A 24,241-nucleotide genomic window follows, 5' to 3' on the forward strand; every position below is an offset into this window, starting at 1 on the left:
CCTGAGCCAAAAGCACAAGTTAGACGCTTAACCAACTGAGCCATCTAGGCACCTCTAGGGTTTTCTATATACAGTATCATGTCACCTGAAAATAGTGAAAATTTTACTTCTTCCTTACCAATTTGGCTGCCTTTTCTTTTTATTGTCTGATTGCCATGGCTAGGACTTCTAGTATGTATTAAATATCAGTGGTGAGAATAGACATTCTTGTCTTATTCCTGACCATAGAGGGAAAGCTCTCAGTTTTTCCCCATTGAGGATATTAGCTGTGTTATTTTCATATATGGCCTTTATGATGTTGAGATATGTTCCCTCTAACCCTACTAGTGGAGGATTTTTATCATGAATGGATATTGTACTTTGTCAAATGCTTTTTCTGCATCTATTCAAAGGATCATGTGGTTCTTTCTTTTATCACTGTGGTGTATCGTGTTGATTGATTTGAGAATTTTGAACCACCCTTGCTACTGAGGAATAAATCTCACTTGATGGTGGTGAATGATTCTTTTTAATGTATAGTTGGATTTGGTTTGCTAGTGTCTTGTTGAGAATTTTTGTATCTGTGTTCACCAGGGATATTGGCCTGTAGTTCTTTTTTTGTGTGTGGTGTCTTTATCTAGTTTTGGTATTAGGGTAATGCTGGCCTTCTAGAATGAATTTAGGAGTTTTCCTTCCTTTTCTGATTTTTTTTCTTTTGGAATAGTTTGAGAATAATAGGTAATAACTCTTCTTTAAATGTTTGGTAGAATGTTTGGTAATACCATCTGGCCCTGGACTTTTGTGTGTAGGGAGTTTTCGGATTATTGGTTCAATTTCTTTCCTGGTTATTGGTCTGTTCAAGTTTTCTATTTCTCCCTGTTTCAGTTTTGGTAGTTTATGTGTTTCTAGGGATTTATCCATTTCTTCCAGGTTGTCCAATTTGTTGGTATATAGTTTTTCATAATTTTCTCTTATAACTGTTTGTATTTCTGTGTTGTTGGTTGTTATTTCTCCTCTCTCATTTGTGATTTTATTTATTTGGGCCTTTTCTCTTTTCTTTTTAATAAGTCTGATTAGAGGCTTATCATTTTTATTAATATATTCAAAGAACCAGCTCCTGGTTTCATTGATCTGTCCTATTGTGTTTTTAAATATTCTATATAATTTATTTTTGTTCTAGTCTTTGTTATTTCCTTCCTTCTGCTGGTTTTAATTTTTGTTGTTCTTTTTTTAGCTCCTTTAGGTAAAGTTGTTTGAAATTTTTCTTGCTTCTTAAGGTAGACCTGTATTATTATATACTTCTCTCTTAGGACTGCCTCTGCTGCATCTCAGCAGTTTTAGACCATTGTGTTTTCCTTTTCATTTATTTCCATGTATTGAAAAAAATTTCTTCTTCCATTTCCTGGTTGACCCATTCATTGTTTAGTAGCATATTGCTTAACCTCTATGTATTTGTGATCTTTCCAAATTTTTATTTGTGGTTGATTTCAAGTTTCATAGCATTGCAGTCATAGCATTGAAAAGACTCATGGTATGATTTCAATCTTTTTGTATTGATTGAGGCCTGATCTGTGACCTAGGTCTGTTCTGTACATGATCTTCTCTGGAGAATATCCCATGTGAATGTGAAAGGAATATGTATTTTGCTACTTTAGGATGGAATGTTCTGAATATATTTGTTAAGTCCATTTGGTCCAGTGTGTCATTCAAATTCATTGTTTCCTTGTTGATTTTCTGCTTAGATGATCTTGTCTATTGATGTAAACTGGATGTTAAAGTCCCCTACTATTATTGTATTATTATCAATGAGTTCCTTTATGTTTATTATTAATTGTTTTATATGGGTGAAGGCTGGGGGAAGGAAATGGTGCCAAACAACTCCTTTGTCCTTGAGAGGAATCTCCCTGAACTCCACCTCTCAGGGACACACTCCAGGAAGTGCAAATAATCTCCCCTCTGTGTATCCAAGTGCCCTTCAGATTGCTGCTTCCATGCCATCTGCCCCCTCCCTGGTTGTTTCCCTCCTTCTATCTAGGAGTAGGGCAGTGCTCTCATGGCTCCATCCCAGTCAAGCCTGCTGCTCTTTAAAATTCCAGTCCTTAAGCCCTAATGGTTGTAAGAACTCAAGAAAGTAAGCCCTTTTCATTTTCCCAATCAATGGCTTTGAGGAAATGTTCTCCTTATGCATTCTCATTACCCTTCTCTCCTTCTCTCCTCCCTACTTCCCTCCCTCCCTCTTCTTTTCTTTCTCTTGCCTTTCTCTGCAACCATAGCTCTCTCCCTTTGGCAGCACCCACGATCTGTTTCTCCCCTAAAGCATGTCTATGCAATTCCTACCTTCTTTGATGTGTCTTCTACAGCTTCTTCTTAATTGTGGAATTTGATCTGTCAGTCTTCAGGTTGATTTCTGGGGTATTCAGGATGATTTGATAGTTATCTATCTATCTTGTGGAACTAGACAAGCTTAGGGTCCTCCCACTCAGCCGCCATCATCTCAAATCTCTCTATATAATTTTATATCTTTTAAAGAAGCTGAGAGGAAAATAGATATTTATATTTTGTAATATTAATCTTGTAATTTACCACTTCTGGTGGTCTTCATTTGTTCCTGTGGATTTGAGTTACCATTTGGTATTATTTCCTTAACTCAATATTGCTTCATTCCTGCATACCTCCTTAATTTTGTTATTATCAAATATATTACACTTTTATATGCTGTAGCTCCAACAACACAATTACACTGTTTTATACAATTGATTTTTAGATCAATTAAGAAAGGATATATATGGAATCATATTATGTTTTATAATTATTTTTACTCTATTTTTTCATCTAAAAAATTCAATTATAAGGGGGGGCATATGATGTGAAGTGCACTGGTGTTATACTATATGTTGGCAAATTGAATTTAAATAAAAAATTCAAGTGCAATTAACATACAGGATTATATTAGTGTCAGGTATACAATATCATGATTCAACAAGTCTATACATTTTTCAGGGCTCTTTTTTTTAAAGAATTTTTTATTTTTTATTTTTTTTTATTTATGATAGTCACAGAGAGAGAGAGGCAGAGACACAGGCAGAGGGAGAAGCAGGCTCCATGCACCGGGAGCCCGATGTGGGACTCGATCCCAGGTCTCCAGGATCGCGCCCTGGGCCAAAGGCAGGCGCCAAACTGCTGCGCCACCCAGGGACCCCAAGTGTACTCTTCTTAAAAAATTTGTTACCTATGTTTTTTAAAGTAAGGTCTATGTCCAACATGGGGCTTCAACTCATGACCCTGAGACCAAGAGTCTCAACTCTATTTCCTGAGTCAGCCAGGTGCCCCAAGTTAAGTGTACTCTTAATCCCCTTTATCTAGTTCACCCATTCCCACCCCCAACCAACCTCCCCTCTGGCAATCACCAGTTTGTTCTCTGTATTTAAGAGTCTATTTTTTCGTTTGTCTCTTCATTCCACTTCCTTTGGGCCTCCATTTTTTTTCTGAACAGAAGTCAGCTAATAACTTTATTTGGGTTCCCTTGTACATGACAAGTCATTTTTCTCATATTGCTTGCAAGATGTTCTGTTTATTTTTGGCTTTTTAATATTTTTACTATTATGCTTCTGGGTGTAGATCTCTGTTTATTCTACCTGCAGATCACTGAGTTTCTTTGATGTATATAGATCAATATTTTTCATCAAATTTGAGGTGAATTCAGCCATGATTTCTTTGAATATATTTTCTGCTCCTTACTCTCCTTCTGATACTCACATTCCATATGAGTTGATGCTCTAAATTGTGTCCTACATTTCTCTTGGGTTCTATTATTTTTCTCGATTATTTTTTTCTTCTGTTCTTCAGATTGCATAATCTTTGTTGATATATCCTCAAGTATGCTGATTCTTTCTCCTGGCAGCTCAAATTTGTTCAGCCTCTCTAGTGAAATTTTCAAAAATACAACCAGCATTTTTCACAGAGCTAGAACAAACAATCCTAAAATTTGTATGGAACAACAAAAGACCCTGAATAGCTAAAGCAATCCTGAAAAAGCAAGCACAAAGGTGGAGGCATCACAATTCCAGATTTCAAGCTACATTACAAATTTATAGTCATTAAAACAGTATGGTACTGGTACTGAAAACAGACACATAGATCAATGGAACAGAATAGAAAGCCCAGAAGTGGAACCACAACTATATGGTCAACTAATCTTCAACAAAGCAAGAAAGAATAACCAATGGAAAGAAGTCTCTTTAACAAATGGTGTTGGGAAAACTGGACAGCTACATGCAGAAGAATGAAACTGGACCACTTTCTTACAATACACAAGAATAAATTAGAAATGGATGAAAGACCTAAATGGGAGACAGGAAACCATCAAAATCCTAGAGGAGAACACAGGAAGCAACATGTTTGACCTCAGCTGTAGCAACTTCTTACTAGACCCATTTCCGGAGGCAAGAGAAACAAGAGCAAAAATGTATTGGGACCTCATCAAGATAAAAAGCTTCTGCACAGTGAAGGAAATAATCAACAAAACTAAAAGGCAAAAGGGGCATCTGGGTGACTTAGTCAGCTAAGCATCTGCCTTTGGCTCAGGCCATGATCCCAGGGTCCTGGGATCGTCCCACATTGGGCTCCCTGCTCAAAGTAGACGGTTGTCTACTTCTCCCTCTCCTTCTGTCCCTGCTTGTGTTCTCTCTCGCACTCACTCTCTCTCTTAAATTAATAAAGAAACTCTTAAGAATAAACTAAAAGACAACATATGGAATGGCAGAAGATATTTGAAATTGACTTAACTGATAAAGGGTTAGTGTATTGTATGGATAGAGGTTTCTGTGATTTGTCCTGCATAACTGAACACCCCAACCTGCACATATACAGGTAGGCTAAAGAATGTTATTTGTGAGATTTGTGCTGCATATGTGGCCTTGGGAGCCTGATTAGTTGACATTAGCTGGCCTCTAGATCAGAATTGGCCCTTCTGGTCTGGACACCAAGAGCTATAAATTTTGCCTTGCTGGGCTGCTCCTCCTATAATGGAATCTGGGAGGGGAGGCAAGCACACCTAGCCAGGATCCTTGAATATGTAAAGACATAATAACATAGGCAAACTGTACATAAGCAAACAGTTGTTTAACTTCAGACTCCATCATTTGCCCTATGAATACAGCCCTTCCAGAGATGGTCAGTTGGAACTCTCACCTGAGGGGAGGATGCTCTGCTCAGGCCTCTCAACTGGGTCTCCAGCCTGGCTATCTCCAAGAGAGTTCCTCAGCTAATGAGATTGGATGTTGTTAAGTACCCAATTTGATGTAATTCTATCTTATTCTCCTTTTCTGTTTATTATTGTCCTTATCTATGTGCAGATTTCCCTTTTCTTCTGTTTTTATTAGATTTTTATAATATTAATAAAGTGTTTTTCCCCTTTGAAAATGAGAGTATGGTGCTGTGGATTTTCTCTTTAGAACAATTAGTATCCATAATCTATAAAGAATTTATCAAACTCAACACCCCAAAAACAAATAATCCAGTTAAGAAGTGGGCTGAAGACATGAATAGACATCTTTCTAAAGAAGACATCCAGATGGCCAACAGACACATGAAAAGATGCTCAACACCATTCAATATCAGAGAAACGCAAATCAAAACCACAATGAGATAACATAGCATACCAGTCAGAATGGCTAAAATTAACAACTCAGAGAAAAACAGATGTTGGCGAGGGTGTGAAGGGAGAACCCTCTTACACTGCTGGTGGGAATGAAGGCTGCTGCAGCCACTCTAGAAAACAGTATGGAGGTTCCTCCAAAAGTTAAAAATAGAACTATGCTATAATCCATCAACTGTACTATGGGAGTGTTTACCCAATGAATTAAAAAATAGATGGAAAGGGGTATATGCACCCTGGTATCTATAGCAGCATTATTAACAATAAGCAAACTATGGAAAGAGCCAAAATGTTCACTGACTGATGAGTGGATAAAGAAGATGTGGTGGGGATGCCTGGGTGGCTCAGCGGTGAGATCCTGGAGTCAGGATCACGGTGAGATCACGGCCCAGGGCGTGATCCTGGAGTCTCAGGATCGTATGCCGCATCCGGCTCCCTGCATGAAGCCTGCTTCTCCTTCTGCCTGTGTCTCTGCCTCTCTCTCTCTCTCTCTCTCTCTCTCTCTCTCTCTGTGTCTCTCCTGAATAAATAAATAAAATCTTAAAAAAAGATGTGGTGTGTGTGTGTGTGTATTTATATGTACATATATAGGAATGTTACTCAGCCATCAAAAAGAATGAAATCTTCCCATTTGCAATGACGTGGATGATGCTAGAGGGTATTATGCTAAGTGAAATCCATCAGTCAGAGAAAGACAAATACCATATTTTTTCACCCATATGTGGAATTTAAGAAACAAAACAGAGGAACACATGGGAAGGGAAAAAAGAGAGAGGGAAGGAAATCTAAGAGACTCAACGGAGAACAAACTGAGGGTTAATGGGGGAGGTGCCTGGGGGATGGGTTAAATGAGTGATATGTATTAAGGAGGGCACTTATTATGATGAGCACTGGGTGTTATAGGTAAGTGATGAATTACTAAATTCTACTCCTGAAACCAATATTACACAAGAGGTTAACTAGCTAGAATTTAAATAAAATTTTGAAAAAAAAAAGTTACTGTACTTTTCAACCCCAAAATTCCCATTTGGTTCATTTTTTATCTCTTTATTGATATTATCTATTTGATATAATGCTTTCATAATATTTTCCTTTAACTTGTTAAGCATGGCATCCTTTAGATTTTTGGACATTTTTATAGTAACTGCTTTGAAGTCTTTGTCTTCTAAATTCAATGTAATGTTTCCTCTCAAAGGCAGTTTCTGTTACCTGCTTTTTTTGTGTTGTCTCAGACTTTCCTATTTTTTTGCATGTGTCATACATTTTTGTTGAACACTAGATATTGCAGATAACATAGTTATAGAAACTCTGTAGGTATATTGATATTATCCTATATGGGGCTTGTTTATGTTTATCTGCTATTTGTTTAAGTGAATTGGCTGGACAATTTCAATGAAATCTATTTTTCGGGACGCCTGGGTGGCTCAGGGGTTGAGCATCTGCCTTTGGTTCAGGGCATGATCCCAGGGTCAAGTCCTGCATTGGGCTCCTAGCAGTATGTGGCCTCTGAAGCTGTTCTTCAGAGGACGTAGCCTTGGGAATAATACAGTCACCCAAGGAAGACCACAGTTTTTGTTTAGTCTTCTGTGATCTATTACATGTCTTCATACTCAGCTGTTAACCTCCACCAATTGCCAGCTGATGGCTCTATTAAATTGTATAGTGCCCCGAGGTACAGACTGTTGCACAGTCTCATCCAATTAAGTTCAAGCTCCATTTCAGGATTTTGAGGCCAGACTTTGATACTTGTTCTAACCCTAGGATAACTCTTTTTAACTATCTCTGTCCCTGGTTCTCTGCTAAAACTTCTAGCTAGTCTACAGTTTAGTTTGTTGCTCTTATTGAGCTATCAGACTCCTCTTAATTTCTTAGAACAAAAATCTCCAGTTTTTCAGAGTGCCCTTAGACTTTAACTTTCCCACTAAAGTCAGTTTTCTTGGGAAGAACTATGGAGTTTTTCTGTTCTTGTGGCCTGCCTTTCCCTCCATGCTACCAGCAAGGTGGGCCAGGCCTATTATTCTTGGACTGCTCTGCCTAGATTTAAGCTCCATGAGTGGAACTGAGGAATGGAACAGAGTTCCAGACCTCTTAGTTATTTTTGGCTAGATCAGAGCTTCTGGAACACACAGGTGAGGAGGATGGGAAATGTTGGCAACCACTGTTGGGGAGATATCTATCATAGTCCTAAACTGGGAACTAGGGGAAGAGTAAGCCTTATACTCTGGTCTGCATCCACGCTGAGTAGTGCTTCTGTCCTGATGAGTTGGGGCGAGGGAGGCTGTGGTCTAAATGCCACACCCTCACTGTTCTTACCAAGATTTAGATATGCTTGAATAAATGTTTCTCTACTTGCTGTATGCCCTTCAGACAATTTCTAGTGACTAAATGGTTTTTTTTAAACTTTATTTTCACAATTTATGGTTATTTTGCTGGGGAGAAGGGCAGTCAATTTCTAAGACTCTCTTTTAACCAAGGTTGAGATTTTTAAAAGTTCAAAAATGTGCAGAGAATTGTTCCCATGAAAGATGAAAATTTTCCATGAAGATCTTTCATACGTTATCTACTGATCATCTCTCATATATATCCTTTTCATTCTCAAGGCTACTGCCTTATATATGTTCTGCATCATTTATTGCCTAAAGTATTTCACTAACCTCTTAACTAAGTCCTCCATCTTAATTTTCTCCCCTATTCAATCCATCCTCCTGCTACTGGAGTGAACCATCTGAAAGTTTCTTGATTATTTATTTTGAGTGGTTCTCTAATGACTATAGACTAAACTCCAAACTACCTAGCATGATTTACAGGCTCTTAAATAGCTAGCTCCAACCTTCTAGCTTCATCTTTTGGTATTTTTTCCAGATCTATCTTACACTATAGCCATAGAAGATAACTAGTCTTACCTTGGTGGCCAATATCTTTCCAACTTTGTGCTGTAGCCATGCTATTCCTTTTCCTTCTCTGACTTGTGAAATTCTACTTATTCATATTTATTCTGCAAAGGCCTGATTGAATCATATCCAACTTTTTCCAAGTACCTATCAAAGTCAGCTTATTGAGGTGAAAATCAAATGTTAAGTCAGAAATCAACAAATATTTGTTGAATGAATATGTCTCCTACAAGCCTCTTTAGTATATTTCTGCTTCCTTTCTGGACTCAAAATGAAAACCATCAGAAATATTTAGACAGTTTGCATTGTAGAAAAACACTCCAGAGTTGGTACTAAAAGAATATTAGAAATGGAGTTATAGGGGATCCCTGAGTGGCTCAGCGGTTTAGCACCTGCCTTTGGCCCAGGGCTTGATCCTGGAGTCTCGGGATCGAGTCCCGCATCAGGCTCCTTGCATGAAGCCTGCTTCTCCCTCTGCCTGTGTCTCTGCCTCTCTCTCTCTCTCTCTCTGTGTGTGTGTGTCTCATGAATAAATAAATAAAATCTTAAAAAAAGAAATGGAGTTATAGCTTCCATTCTGTTTAAATGCATAAAACCTAAAAATATATTTATTTAGGAAAGAAACTCCCCTCCAAAAGATGGGAGTGTGTGGGTAGCCATGTTATAATTTTAATAAAAGGTAATTCAACTTCTGGGCTGTGCATTCTAGAGGGAAAACGGGAAGGCTTTATCACCAGATATTTACTGATGCAAGAAAAGTAGAATAAGAATATTCCGGGACACTTCTTACCCTGAATGTCCTTAGTACTTTGGAGCTCTATAGCCAGCTAGGAAGATAAATTCGAGTGTCAAAACTGTGGTATTCTGAGTATATTTACTTACTCAGGAAGATCTGGAAAAGGTCCTGTTTAATTTACAAACTGAGTGTAATCAGAACTCATTATCCTCTCCAAGTTAGGAGAAATAAAAGGGAATTATGTTGGTTCTTACATTGTCCTTTTTCAGGTAAAGCATCTAAGGCTAATAACAAAACCATCTGAAAAGGGTATATTATTCAATAATAAAAAATAAATATTTTAATTCTAATTCTTAAATTAATCCCCTAATATAACTTAAATTGCCTTTAGATAGATGTCTTATTTATAATATATACATAAAGAGTAGTATAAAGTAGGTAATTCAATTTATATTAATACTAGAGGATCGTCAGTGTATAGCATGAGAACAAGCAGAAAACCCTAGCCCTTCTTTCCCATCTCACCATCTCATGGTATGTGAGGATTAATGAAAGATAAAAATGTCCATCCAAAAAAAATCCACTCCAGATTTCCTGGTTCTCAATTCAAAAAATATTAATCAGTACCCCAGACTTGTTTTTCAGGGTAAAGGAATACTAACTAGACCTCAAAGAGTTGTTTCCTTGTATATAATTTACAAAATATTGTGTTTCCACCATGTATCTTTATGCAATGTAAACAGCTATGTCGTTTTCTGGTCAACACCTTTGGAGAAACCATGTGTACCAGAGTCAGTGCTTCACATTGCTGTGGCCCCCAGTAATTCTGTCCTGGTACTGACCTGAGGCAGTCATTTGTGCTAAGAAGAGCAGGTACAAAGAGGTAGCATCCAACTGCAGGTGTCCCCACTGGTCATCACCCACTACAGTGGCACAGGTTTTGGTATTGTACTTAGCATGGAGGCTATCCTTGGTACTCTGACTATACTTGAAGGATTCTACTTTATCCACCTGAAGAAAACAAGAACAGTAAAAGAAGGCAATGTAGAAAAATCATCCCATATGCCACACTTTTGTAATACTCTAACATATACCATTGCATTTGGTTTTCAGGCAATTGTGAATATTTAAAATACACTGTTACTTCTTTTTCCCCATACTAACACAAGTAGGAAAGTCTGCTGTTGCTGTTTTTTTTTTTTAGTTTAAGCAATTAGTTATAAAATAATGCCAGTTAAAGCCAGCTATTTCCTACTCACTACCTCTCTTTTACTCTTCATATGATTGACTGGGCACACTGTAGATATAAACTGAGATGCAGTGGTTGGGTGTTAACAGTCTAGTAAGAGACAATTGAGTCATAAAAAAGATACATTTATTCCTGAAACAGAGGTAGGAATTTTGAGGGAAATCAGGGGGATTATTAAGGGAATCTATTTTGAAGGAGTAATGAAAAGAGCTGGGTGGAAGATACATGAAGTAACGGAGAAAACATATGAACATATGCTGAAACGAGAGGTCAGAATGGAAACACTGGGCAAGGGACAACTGAGAGACTTCATTCCTAAAATTGAGATTTGATTATATGTGCATTTGATATATGATAGAAACTATTAAACCTTTAAATAAGGTTCATGAAGTTAGTAGCTTTAAACCTATTTGGTAAGGTAGAAAATACAATTATCTAAAATACAAAAAAAAAAGGAGCAAAGAAGGGGAAAAAAGAAATGATGGCATTGAGATACCCCAGGAGAGAGAGCACTGATAAAGAAGTTCAGAAGTCTGAAGTTGATTTCTTTCTACTTTAGACTTGTTGTGTGCCTGTGGATAGTCACTTTATTAATCTGGGCCTTGACTGCTTCTTCTAACAAAATATAATCTTGGTCTCAAAAAAGTCAGTTGAGGTTCAATGTGTGCAACAAGTGTAAAGATCTCCTAGGATAAAAGTAAAACACTTTTTTTTCAGTAAAATACTTTCGGATGAAAACAAAAACATAAACAAATCCAGAAGATAAACCACAGTCTGTTAAAAAAATTTGCAGTGTATGTGACAAAACATTAATATTCATAATGTACAGGAACTCCTCAAATAGCCAAGAAAGAGACAGCTCAAAAGAAAAATAGAAAAAGGACCTAATAGGCAATTAATAGAGGAAATGCAAATTTTCAATCTACACAGGAAAGGAAGCTCAATTTCATTCAAGGTCAGGAAAATGCAAATTAATGCAAGGAGATCTAAGTCTTAGGCACTAATCTCCAATCCTAAAATCCAAAACACTGCCACAAAGGTTATTCCTCTAAATTTTGTGCCAAAATTCATTTGATGGCAACACTTAATTCAAATTGATGTGGAGCTATTTGTAGTTTTTACTAATTCCACTTAGTGTGAGAATGCTTCCATGTTTCCCTATGGAGAGATTAATATTTTTGATGAGACAGTGCTGTTCTGGACCTGTTGAAGGTATAATATACAGTATTTGCACTGTACTGAAACAATCTGAAAAAGTCTGAATTCTAAAATTTATTTGGTCCCAAGGGTATCATATGAGGGCTTATAGGCGTGTATCATCTTTAGTCAATGTACAAAATTACATGTACAGTAACGATGAAGTATTTTAAAAAGTCATTTATAGAGGGGGGTGGAAAGACTGGAAGGAAACATGCCAGTGGTAACTGGGTGGTGAGATCATGAGTGACATTTCCCTCCTCCATTCCACAAATTTTCTGAAATCATTGTCTACTATTTGTGAAATTGAAAAAATATAAGCTGTAAACATTTCCTAAAGGATAGAGACACTATTACAATGTGCTTTTATTAGCGAGGGAGCTGTTAACAATACCATACCTGTCTGATCATGCAGTGCAGCAGGCTCCTCATCAGCTTCACTACACTCTGCAGAAAGAAATGGAAACAAGACTGTTATAAACATCCCTAAATGCAGAACACTTACTCAGCAACTGCAGTTGGTACATGACCTTTTCAAAACAAGTAACTCTATCCTGGGTTCCTATTTACATGGCATTTACTTTATAGGTACACAGAAGAGCTAAATTGCAGCTAAAAGTGGAATCAAAAGCTCAGTTGGTGCTTTCTTCAAGTCAAAACAAAAACAAAAACAACTCCAAGCTCTAACAGGCTTATGTAAAACCAAGCCAACCATCCTGTTAGAGGACATTCTGCCTGGAGAAAAGAGGCAAGTCAGCTCAAAAGTCCTAAAGCTATGGGGATATTCTATAATAGATCTTATGGCCTAGAGAAGTCAATATCATTATTTTTTTTTCTTCTAAAGTAGCCAAGACTTCTCTTCAGGAGTTCACAGATATATTTATCTGTACATTTTCCTTAAAGAATTAATGCACTTCAATTCAGAAGTGTAAATGGGAATTGTTAGCACAACTCAACTTCTTTTCCATGAAAAAAAAGAGCTACAGTCATTCTTCAGTCTCAAGTTACCACTCTTTCTCTTACAAGGGCTTGGCAATTTCTAAAGCACTTAGTTTTCCAATCACATTCCAAAATTCTGACCACTAATTATATGCTATACTAGTTGGCATACTATAACACAGTAATAATAATATATTTAATTATAAATAGTATAGTAATAATATGCTATACTAGTTATAGGACATGACACTAGAAGGGCCATCAACAGTGGCATGGGTAGGCAATATGTTTTGGAAAACATAGCATCAGAGGTGCTAGCTCAGAGGTGACTTCAGGACACCTCTGAAAACTAATCTATTTGGGAGCCAGATCACTCTGTTATCCCTTCAAAACACTGAAGTGGGACTATAAGCAATAGGCATGATAAGAATAAGTGTCTATTAAATTATACTCCAACTCCTTATGTAGTCTTTTTTTGAGAAAAAAAAGTGTTTCCTTGGGAGAGTTCCCTTTCTTAAGTAATTTCTGTCTACAAATGGTGCCTTCTCCTTACAAATCAAGGGAAGAAATATATAAATATATAAGTAAATATATATGGGAGGGAAGAATGTGCGTGTGCTAGAGAGCAAGTGAGTGTGCCTGCGCACGAGAGAACAAGCAAGCAGTATATGATCTCGTCACCTTTTAAAGCATGAAGCATTTATTATAAATAATGAAATTGACTGCAATCCCATAAGAAAATCTCTAACACTACTTTGACCCTAATGAAAGAGACCATCCTTTTAATGTACCCTGTTAGAGAAACCATTTAACACAGCCTCCTCTGTGGGGAACTTGATTCAATTCTGAACTATCTTCTATATGTTACCACATACTTTACAGGTTTCTATCACATTTTTTTTTAACTTTCTTTACCATCAAGCCCTGCTGCTGCCATCTACATTTTCTTTTTTTCTTTTCTTTCTTTTCTTTTTTTGAGAGAGACAGTGTGTGTGCATACACACAAGAGCAGGGAGGGGTAGAAGCAGAGGAAGAGAGAGAATCTGAAGCAGGCTCCATGCCCAGCATAGAGCCTGACAGGGGCTCGATCTCACAACTCGACCCTGAGATCATGACCCAAGGTGAAATCAAGAATTGGATGCTTAACCGACTGAGTCACCCAGGTGCCCTGTTAACCTAAACAGCAAATGTGAGAATCATGGACCCAGTGGGGAATTCCTGATTCCACTTTTGTCCTCCTGGAATGGCCACTGTCAGCCATGTCTGTTCTCAAGTTCTAGCTTACAAGTCAAGATAAAATTAATAGAAAGCATGGGGATGCAGGAATGAAGGAAGCTATCTGTACTTTGTGTTCCCCCAAAGTGGCCATTTTCGGTTTCAGTGCTCTAGTCAGCATTAATTATATATGTTCATTAATATGCTAGGGCTTCTAACCACATCAAGTGACACCCTCTTCTCACCTATGCTTTTTGAGGATATGAATTTATATATTTGTAAACTGACATATAAGGATACATAACTATATACAAACATATCTATGTAAGTATTAATCTCTCTCTCCAGGTATATGTACAATCAAATGTTTGTTGGGCATCTAAAATATACAAAACAGTCTATCAGACTTTGTGGAACATAAAAATAAGGGAGACAGAACACAAAATTAAAAAAAAAAACCCTAAACTATAAACATAGTCTACCTAACAACTCCTAGTTATCCTTTAAAATCCATTTCCTCTGTGCATCCTTCCTTGCTTTGTTCAAGGTAAAGATATTTCTGCCTCTGTGTCCCACAGAACTTTGTACTGTACTTATCTCCTATAGATATAGTACCTATAGTATCTATCCTAATGTAGTGTTTAACTATTTGCTTATGTATCTGTTTCCCCCATTAGACTATCAACTCCTTAAGAAAAAGGGATAGAGACCAGGTTAAGAAATAAAACCTTAAGTCAACAGACTAAGCAGACTTCATTATTACTATTTTTTTAGAGGGGGGGGCGTGGAGCAGGGGAGGGCCAGAGGGAGAGCCATGCTCAGCACAGAGCCCAAGGTGGGGCTTTATCTCATGACCCTGAGATCATGACCTGATGATCCTTAATCAAGAGTTGGTCATTTAACGGACTGAGCCACCCAGGCACCTCAAGAAGGCTTTATTTTTAAAAATGTCCATTCCATGTTTGCAAGAACTCCCAAATCGCTTATCAAAAAAACTGTGTGTGTGTGTGTGTGTGTACATTTTGAGAGAGGGAGGATGCAAATATGACAAAATGTTAATAATTTAGTGAATCTAGATAAAGAGTATATGTAAATATGGTCATTTTACTATTCTTATAACTTTTCTATAAATTAAAAATTTTAAAAATAAAATGAAAGCTAAATATAAACATTTTGTCCCATTTTGTTTTTTATATCTAGTACAGGGCCTGCCACATAATAATTACACAAAGTCTGCTACATGGAAAAGTGAACATGTTGAGTGTTTCAGATCACAAGTGATCTAGAAGTTCCAAGAAAGTAGTTCCGAGAAAGAAGTGGTCACTGTACAATTGAGTGGTAGTCTTATGAGGACAGAAGTCACAGAAAAAGTGGGACTGGTGCTGGGCTTTGAAAGGGGAGTTATTAGTTCAGATTGGAAGGGAACAGGCATTGTGGGTGGAAGAAACAACTTGTAAAAAGATCTGGAGGTGAAAATGTCCATGACTTCTATGGAGAAAAATTCAAAAAGACTTAATCTGAAGTCATAATATCCAGGTTGTATTCATGGCACCACCAAATTCCACTTTCATCTCCAAGGTTCAATCCCTTCACTTGTAAATTAAGGAAGATAATACCTAAATCACAGGGTGTTATGAGAATAAAATACTAGTAATTATGGGGAAATATGTAGTAAAATAAACAGTATTTACACAAATGTCAGATATTTTTATTACAGGATTGTTAGAGGAACACTGAAGACACCAACATGGTTGGCACCAGGGGCGACAATGCAGGGCACCAGAATGATATAATACTGAAAAAGCAGGCTAGGACCAACCCCTAGAGAGTCCTGCCTATCAATCTAAAACATCTGGATTTACTTGTAGGGAAAGGAGAGCCACAAATTGCTGAGAATGCAAATGATAGAATTAAAATTTTCACAACGGTGTTAAGTGATCAAAGTCTAGACTGTGGTTGAGGCAGAAGGGAATAGAAATGAGGAGATGAATTCAAGAAAAATTATAAGAATCAACAGACTTTGGTCTGCATGTATCAAAAGGCAAAACGGACAAGTAAAAAATCCCCCACACGGCAGCACTTTTCAAACACTTTTTAAAAAAAGATTTTATTTATTTATTTGTGGGAGAAAGAGTGGGAAAGACAGCACAAGCAGGGTGAGGGGCAGAGGGGGAAGCAGACTCCCTGCTGGGCAGGGAGCCAGATGTGGGCTCAATCCCGGGACTCTGGGGTCATTACCTGAGCCAAAGGCAGATGCTTAACTGACTGAGTCACCTAGGTGCCCCACAAACACTGATTTATAGAACACTAGTTAGTCCAAAAAATTCTGGAAAGTTTGTAAAACCCAACCTTATCTTAGATTTGAAATGCACATTAGTACATCAAAGGTTCTGAGGAATAATGGAGTAAAGAAACCCACTGTTTAACATATCCCCAAACTTAGTTGACCTAATGTTCCATGGAATAGACTATAGGAAATTCCTAAATAATGTTGCCCACGTGAATAAGGTAAAACAAGGATACCAATAAGAGAATAAAGGATGTACGCTGAGTTGCTCTTTTTGGTAGTCTCTTTTGTTTGTTTTTAATAGGGAACATGGGGTTTCAGACATCCTGAGCTTGAGGAGCCATAGGATATGAAGGTGCAATGGAACAGAAGACAATGAAAATAAGAAGTGAGATCAGAGGTAAGATGGGGTTTTGGAAGTCATTCTTACAAAGGTAATAGTTAAACTCTTAAGAAAAGATAAGAGACTACACAAAGAGAACAAAACTAAGGGAGAAGCAGAACTTCACGCATCCAAAGAGCTGTGTTTATTTGTGTGCCTATTTATTTTTATGGGTGTATGTCTATGTGACTAAGAGCAAAGGGCATTTGTGAAAACATACATGTTTTCATATAGTTATATTCTCAATCTAAGATCGAATAGCCACCTAAACCCTTGTCTCCTAATTCTCTTTAGTTCTCTGACATTGTTTCTTAGAAACCAAAGTGAGAGTTGGAAGGAAGGGTAAAAATGATTAACCATCAGTGGTTTGGGAAAATCCACACAGTAACGGAGAGTTGACAGTAGGTGGGAATTTAATGTATGGATTTTCTGAATTTAATATATACTCATTTATTAGCCATAAATCAGTGCTTATTATCCTTAGCTGCACTTTAGAATCAGTACTTTTTAAAAAATATTAATGCCTTTTAAAAATATTAAAGGCTTCACTTCCAGAGATTTATCTAAATTGTTTAGGGTGGGGTCCAGTAAGGGTATTTCTTAAAAGCTTCCCAAATGGTTTCACTGTACAGCCAGAGTTTAGAACCACTCATGTAGATTAGGGACAAATCTAGCTCACCATGTGTTTTGTAAATAAATCTCTGGCTGCTTTTGTGCAATAACCGAAGAGCTGAGTAGTTGGGCAGAGATCACATGTGACCCACAATGCCAAAAATATTTCCTATCTGGCCCTTTATAGAGATGGTTTTCTGATCCCTGGTCTGAATTAACTGAGTCGGTTCAGAGAAAGAAAATTAATGAGACCTGATAATAAAATCTATTTTAATTCACAATGAAAGTCCATAGAAATTTTAGGATTCCCAGGGAAATGTTTCTATTTTGAAGATGTTTCCTACTGCCATAATGTTTTTGAGATATTTTGAAGTTATTACTGAAATAGTAGGAAAAATATTTTTGGGCTATGTTAAAAACTAATTAATGAAACATTAAAATTTTAAAGTAATTCAATGTTTCCTTAATTTTTCCCCTTCCTCTGTAAAATTCTTTCTTCCTGGATCATAGAAGGAAAGATGTTAACTTTGCAGAATGATTAGTCATCAAGGAGACAAAAGATTTCTTCTAATAGTATTGAAAAAAATTGGTCAACTTGTACTAGGTATCAAATCATGGGTATTGTTTCACTGATATTAATATCTCTAGCTAAACAAACAAAATACTGAGATCAAAATAGCAAAATATTACAGTAGGATGTAAGATTTCATGGGTGGAAGGAGGAGTAGGGTTACTGAATTTTTAAAATACTCCTCCATTTTTTCTAAATTCTTACAATGGTTATGTATTATTTTTATAAGTCATAAAAATATTGATCTGTACTTCCTGAGCTGGAGCAAAAATTCCAACAGTTTTTTTTGTGTGTGTGTGAGTGGCCATTTTTTTCTGATGGGCCTAAGTCCCTCTCAATAATGGCTTGAAGGAACAAACAAATACCTGCTGTTGCAGAGGACATGGTGAAACTTCCCTATTGCCAAGGCCTGAAACTCGCAATATGTTGATACCCTTAAAAATAACCAAATCTCAATATTCTGATTTATAGATGAAGACTAGAGCTCAGATTGCCTAAGTCTGAAGGATAAGACTTGAGCAAATGGCTGGTGTAGAATCTTCTCCACCAATGGAAAAGAATTCACACTTACCTTACGAAACAGAGTGTGACAGCATTGAGACCTACATAGCCCAGAATATAATTTTCTGGGTCATTCAAGAGAATGCAGCACTTTCTGTCTAAATAGTTCTATAAAGGATGCTACTTTCTATAAAGGTGAAGGGCCTTAAAAGTTGGCTTAGAGGCATCTGCTAACTCTGGCCTTATTTTGCTAAGGGAGGAGGACAGGCTCTGAAATGGTGGTCATAGGTATAAAAATCAACAAATTCTTTACTTGTGTCTAGTTGTGAAGGTCTGCTAATTTGTGTCCATTATCCTCAGACAAATATCACGTATCATTTTTAAAAATGAAGTAAAATCATAAATACCTGTCCCCAAACATTCTTCTCGATGTGAATAAATATGCTTGAGGCTGCAAAATACCTTTACTTAGAGGATTATAAATTTCAGCAAAGATCCTAGGATAGGCTTTTCCACTATAACAGAACAGACTGTGCCCTCTCTGCCTGAATCAGCAAGTTTCAAGTTTCCACTACACCAAAAAAAAATTCAGTACAATACAGGAAAGCTTTTTGGAATGTAATTTCAAGAAAGTGAAGAGGGAGGGAGAAAGGCAAAATACAGTTCTTTTAGCTCCTGGGGGCTATGTTTACTTTAATCCCTACTCTCCAAACCCCCCTCCCACACCCACTAGCACACACAGCTCCAGATCTCTTTGTATATTTATTCTGAATACCTGCTCCAGTTCATAGGCCTTTGCCTTATCCTCATCCCGGTCAGCATTCTTCCGATAGGCCAGGCCCAAACCCCACACAGCCAAGATACTATACACATTATCTCGGACCCAGGCATCTTTCTGATCATAGCTGGCTGGAAGCAATCCAGTTACTGGATTCTGCAAGACCAAGAAAAACAGGACAGGCAGGTAACCATACGGTGTTAATAATATGAGGAGACCAAACCTATCAAATGGGTTACTTAGGAACTTTGGTCTTTCTTCTACTTCACTACTCCTGAGTTTTATAACCTCCTCTTCTGACCAAGTGCAAGCAAATGCTATCTTGAATAAAGAGAAAAAGCTAGCTGAAGCCTTGCCGAGTCTGAAATGTCAGTATCGTTATAAGAAAGGCAGTATTTTAGCTTTCCAGTTAGAAAGAATAAACTATCAATGGAAGACTAGCATTAAAGGAGTAGGAAAAAATATATAATTAACAGTATATACAAGTTACTTCAAATCTTCACATTAGTCTAGTCTTAAGATGGCTAAATGTTCCCCTACTTCTCTTCTCTGGATGGAGGACAGGAAGATGACGCCCAAACCTGGGGCAGAGGAGGGGGTTGTCAACAAACAAGCTTCAACGCGTATTTCAACTGTGCCCCCTGGAGCCCTGCTGGTGGCTTAGCAGATGGGGGAGGGGCAGGCATGGAAGCCAAGGCTCAGGGCTCAAGCTAACGGTGCTTGACCCTAGTTCTGTTCTCAGCCCAACACCTATCTTTTTTTCAGGGTCTTCCATGGCTTCCCCAGCTAGGGATGTGTGGGAGAACCTGCTACACACACACACACACACACATACACACACGGAGCGGGGCGGGGGGAATGTTTCACCCAGCGGTCTCCATCTAGGCTATCACACTGCACATCCTAGAAGATTACGGGGGAACACCCCTCCACTTACTTGATGGCACAGGATGGTCTGATGTACAAGCCGGGCGTAGCCATCCAGTCGGACACCAGAGTTACTCCGGCTCCTCATTACGCCACGTTTCCAATCCCCTCAGAGAGAAACAGCCTGTGCGCCAGAGGCGCTTGAGGTCCTCCAAGTTAGGAGGCTCCAATGCAGCTCCGCCCACCGCGGTGGGAAGCCCGAGTGCTAGGCCCCGGAAGAGCCCTCCCACTGCTCAGGCCTGGAGCGCTAGCAGTCCACGCGATAGCGGCCTCTGGAGCCCACCGCACGAAAGCAAGTGCTTGAGACTCCCGCGGTCAGCGGTCCCGCTTAGCTCCCTCGGGGCTGCTCTCTGCCACCCTTACTCCCGTCCAGCCTCCAAGCCAGGATCTTGCATCCCCCGCTGAATTCACGGCCACGGCCACCGCTACCGGCCAGAGGCTCCCGCGCAGCTGCCGGCAATGGTCACCGGAGGCAGCGCCGCCTCCACCTTGCGGGAGACGCGAGCACGAGGCGGGGCGGGCGCCGCGGGTCCTGGCAGCTGTGCGCTGCGACCTAGGGATTAGCCTCGCTCGCCCCGCAAGCGCGGACCCCCAGCACCCCCGCCCACTCTGCGGCCGAGAATGTTTCACAGTAGGCAATATGCTTCCAGAGGTTTACTTTCGAAACACCTCCAAACGACTTTTGAAGTTTTCCATTCTTGCTGTGCACCCAGGATGTTGAGGAGGCCATTTCTTCCGTCGGCCTAGTTTTAGAAACCTATGGTAACTTCAGACCTCAAAGGCAAGTTGCACGATGGCGGCAGGGTCTAAAGAAGTGGAATCTCCGGGGTTTTACTGTATTTTATACTTTTGACAAAAAGTCGGATTAAACTCCTTACTCTGACCCAAACCAAACAAGAGGTACTTTATTCCATAGAAACTGGTGAATAGCCAGGCTTGGGAAGGAGGGGGCAGTGGTGAGTTTTGAGGAAACTAGTCCCGGAGTGGGGACCTAACTGGGCTGGGAGGGAGCGGTGCCTCAGGACCGCCTTGGCAGAGATTGCATAACTGCTTTGGAAGGCTTCCTCAGGCACCCGTAGGTCACAGGGCTGAGGCAACAAAGACTCAGCCGAAAATAAAGAGGCTAAAGGGAGGATAGAAAAGAGGCCTGCAGGTAACACTGATCATTTTCCACATGGTAATCGGTCCTCACCCCGCAGAGTGTCCCGGGGCCTTAGGGCCCTTGTTCCCTCGGTTTGCTGCCCTCAACCGCCTTGCCTGATCTCCGCTTAGGCAAAGTCTGCACGCCTTTTCAAAGCTCACTTTAAGTAACAACTGCTGTCTGAATCTCAGGGTAAGAGAATTAGACTGACCTTTCAAATCCAACTCGGAGAATCTGTGATTCTAAGGCGTCTCTAGCCACCTACCTGGTACAGTGATTTTTCATTTTCATTTACCTTTTTATTTCTCTAAATTTAGTCTCTTCTCACAAGCTCCCTCCCTTTCAACACCTGGAACACCCTTACCCAAATTAGCATCAAGCCTGGCACCAAGGAGGTGACTAGCAAATATTTGGTAGTGTTGATGATGAAGAATGATGAAATGTTCAAAAACTCGGATCTGGAACTTTCAGTTTCAACAGGCAGTCAGTATTACAATTAGAGTGATACATTTAGAATTCTCAAGCAAATAGTTTCCATTGCAGTCAGTTGCTACGCAAATGCTAGGACTGGCAAATAAAGAGCCATTTCAAGGCCCAAGTGCACAGCGGGATAAAAAGTCTTTCCAGAGAAAACTACTTCATTTTGGAGGAAAGAGTCCTTGACCTTCCCTGCTCTGGCCATTACTCCCTGACATCTTCCCCTCAGCTTGTAGCCTCGGAAGCCTTGTCTCTATATTTGTTTCCTTCACCTAGTGCTCTTTTTCTTCACATTACTATAATTTAAAAATGTTCTAAAAATATTAAAATAATAAATACTCACTAGGGAAAACTTGGAAAGTATAGAAGAGTCAAGTAAATCACCCATAATTCCTTCACACACACAACCACCTGCTAATATTTTAGTGTAACTTTTCTAGTCTTTTTATTCCTTCTGCACAGATCTCCCCCACACCAAATTATTTAGAAGTATGAATAGATTAGGAATACTAAAGGTAGGGTGACACCAAGAAAGATAACTGGCTGGCTAACAAGAAGTCTGGCTGGATGGCATTACCTTGGTGCTTTCAACCTCAATACAGGCTGAGTATTTAATCCTTCAGCCTTAGGGGATCCCTGGGTGGTGCAGAGGTTTAGCGCCTGCCTTTGGCCCAGGGCGCGATCCTGGAGACCCGGGATCGAATCCCACGTCAGGCTCCCCGTGCATGGAGCCTGCTTCACCCTCTGCCTGTGTCTCTGCCTCTCTCTCTCTCTCTCTCTGTGTGACTATCATAAAAAAAATTTAATCCTTCAGCCTTAGAAACATGATCTCCTCAGTGTCCCAGAACTGGTCAGACTCAGGAGGCTGACTCATCCCGATTTCCTTATGAGACTGATGTATGGAAACCAGAATGCTGGTCGATAATGAGAAATAGAACTGTGACAGTTTATGTTGGCTTCATCACCATGGGTCCCTAACTTAAATAATGTATAAGCCTTGCTCCTTACCAAGTGCTATTTTGTTTTATACAGTAACTGTATGAAGTAAATACTAATATCGAGATGGAGAAACTAGGGCACAGGAAGATTAAGTAACTACCAAGTCAGCTCTATGTTGGCTTCGCCAACTCTCCCTTTTCTGTGCTTCCATGGTTCATGGACACATTGTTTAAATAGGTCAAAATTATCAATCAAGTTATAACCAAGGCTTGCTGGTCTGGAAGCCATTATGTTTTTTGAAGGTGATTTTTTTATTTGATTCAATGTATATTACTTTTATAGTTTAACTCTCAGATAAAATTTTATTTCCAAGTTCCTGGGAACATTTTATTGTTGGTCCTTTATATTACCTGGAAGCTTTTATTGTATTAATCTTCAAAAGTCCAAAAATTTTAAAACTTCATATTTTATAAATATTTCCATGCTTTATAGTTTATGTTAATATCTGTACTAATCTTCCCTCTAGTACATGTCCCTCAGTTTGCTTAGCTATTCTCTTATTATTAAGTAATAATAAATCTTTTATTATTAAATTTCTTGAAAGAACAGTTTTTTTTAAAAATTTTTTTTTATTTATTTATGATAGTCACAGAGAGAGAGAGAGAGAGAGAGAGAGAGGCAGAGACACAGGCAGAGGGAGAAGCAGGCTCTATGCACTGGGAGCCCGACGTGGGATTCGATCCCGGGTCTCCAGGATCACGCCCTGGGCCAAAGGCAGGCGCTAAACCGCTGCGCCACCCAGGGATCCCGAAAGAAAAGTTTTATACACTATCTTCTTTCCATCATTTCCCATTCAATTTTTAGAAAAATTGTATAAGTAGTATATAAACACATTTCTTCATGAAAAAAGTTAAAACATTACAGATAAGATTGATGTTCTTTCTGTGTATCACCCACAATCTTGGGCTTCTCTATCTCCCTTCCCAAAGGGAACCACTGTTACGAGATTGGCTTGTATCCTTCCAGACTTTTTTTCCTATGGATTAATGTATATGTAGAAATGTATATAAAATATTCTTGTTTTCTGTGTATTCTTTTTTTTGTGTGTGTGTGTGTGTTCTTTTTAACATAAACACTATTATACTCTACTTCCTGTTGTACAGACTGCCCTATTCATCCAAAATTATATCATGGAGATCTAGTCATGTTATCATACACCATGATGTTTACGTAGGCATTTCTCTATTTTTTTAAATTATTTTGCAGGTGGTAAGGGGGCCATCTTTTAATAAACACTTTATTAAATATTTTAATTTTCACCAGAGCAGAAGGCAATATAACTGGACCATATTAGCCAACTCTCACCAAAAATAAACAAAATAATACGAAGCCCAAAAATCAACTAACATTTACACTAAAAGACATTATCAAGGGTATGTTAGGATATGAGGAACATCTCTGCAGCTTTTGCAAAAGTTTTATAGAGGACATTTTTCCTAGATAGGTAAAAACCATGCAAGAAGTACTTTTCAGAACTTAGGATGAGAAAAAGAAAATAGTTATTAGCTCTCCTTAACTTGTAATAGTCCCTCTTTTAATCAATGCTCCTACCAGGAAGTTTACAACTAAATTTAATATAAATTACCAAGAGTTAAGGCATATGTATGTTTCTACTGAGAACCCTTCCCTCACATACACTTTGAGTTTGAGCTATCTTTAATTGTCTTATTACCTATGAATTTTAAAAAGCTATCTTAAAATCAT

General features: G+C 38.6%; 1 protein-coding gene across 12 annotated transcripts in view; it reads right to left on the minus strand.

The window, feature by feature from the left end:
* The window catches only part of PHKA1 (phosphorylase kinase regulatory subunit alpha 1), a 179,730-nt gene extending 159,307 nt beyond the window's left edge, over window positions 1–20,423 (minus strand). For 6 of the 12 annotated variants that reach the window (XR_003143883.3, XM_049107931.1, XM_025466201.3 and 3 more), the window contains exons 1-4: window positions 19,931–20,422; window positions 18,991–19,149; window positions 12,108–12,155; window positions 10,105–10,273 (exon numbers count right to left, since the gene is read on the minus strand). Coding sequence is in view for 8 of the 12 variants with exons in the window: in XM_049107931.1 (XP_048963888.1) it covers window positions 10,105–10,273; window positions 12,108–12,155; window positions 18,991–19,149; window positions 19,931–20,008 (454 nt within the window). In the remaining 4 variants the exon portion in view is untranslated. Of the gene's footprint in view, window positions 1–10,104; window positions 10,274–12,107; window positions 12,156–18,990; window positions 19,150–19,930 lie in introns of those variants that run through there. The other 6 variants (XR_003143885.3, XR_003143884.3, XM_025466198.3 and 3 more) reach the window with 3 other exon arrangements.
* Between the last annotated feature and the right edge of the window lie 3,818 nt (window positions 20,424–24,241).

The sequence above is a fragment of the Canis lupus genome, chromosome X (genome assembly GCF_003254725.2).
Source record: "Canis lupus dingo isolate Sandy chromosome X, ASM325472v2, whole genome shotgun sequence".
Taxonomy (NCBI): Eukaryota; Metazoa; Chordata; class Mammalia; order Carnivora; family Canidae; genus Canis; species Canis lupus.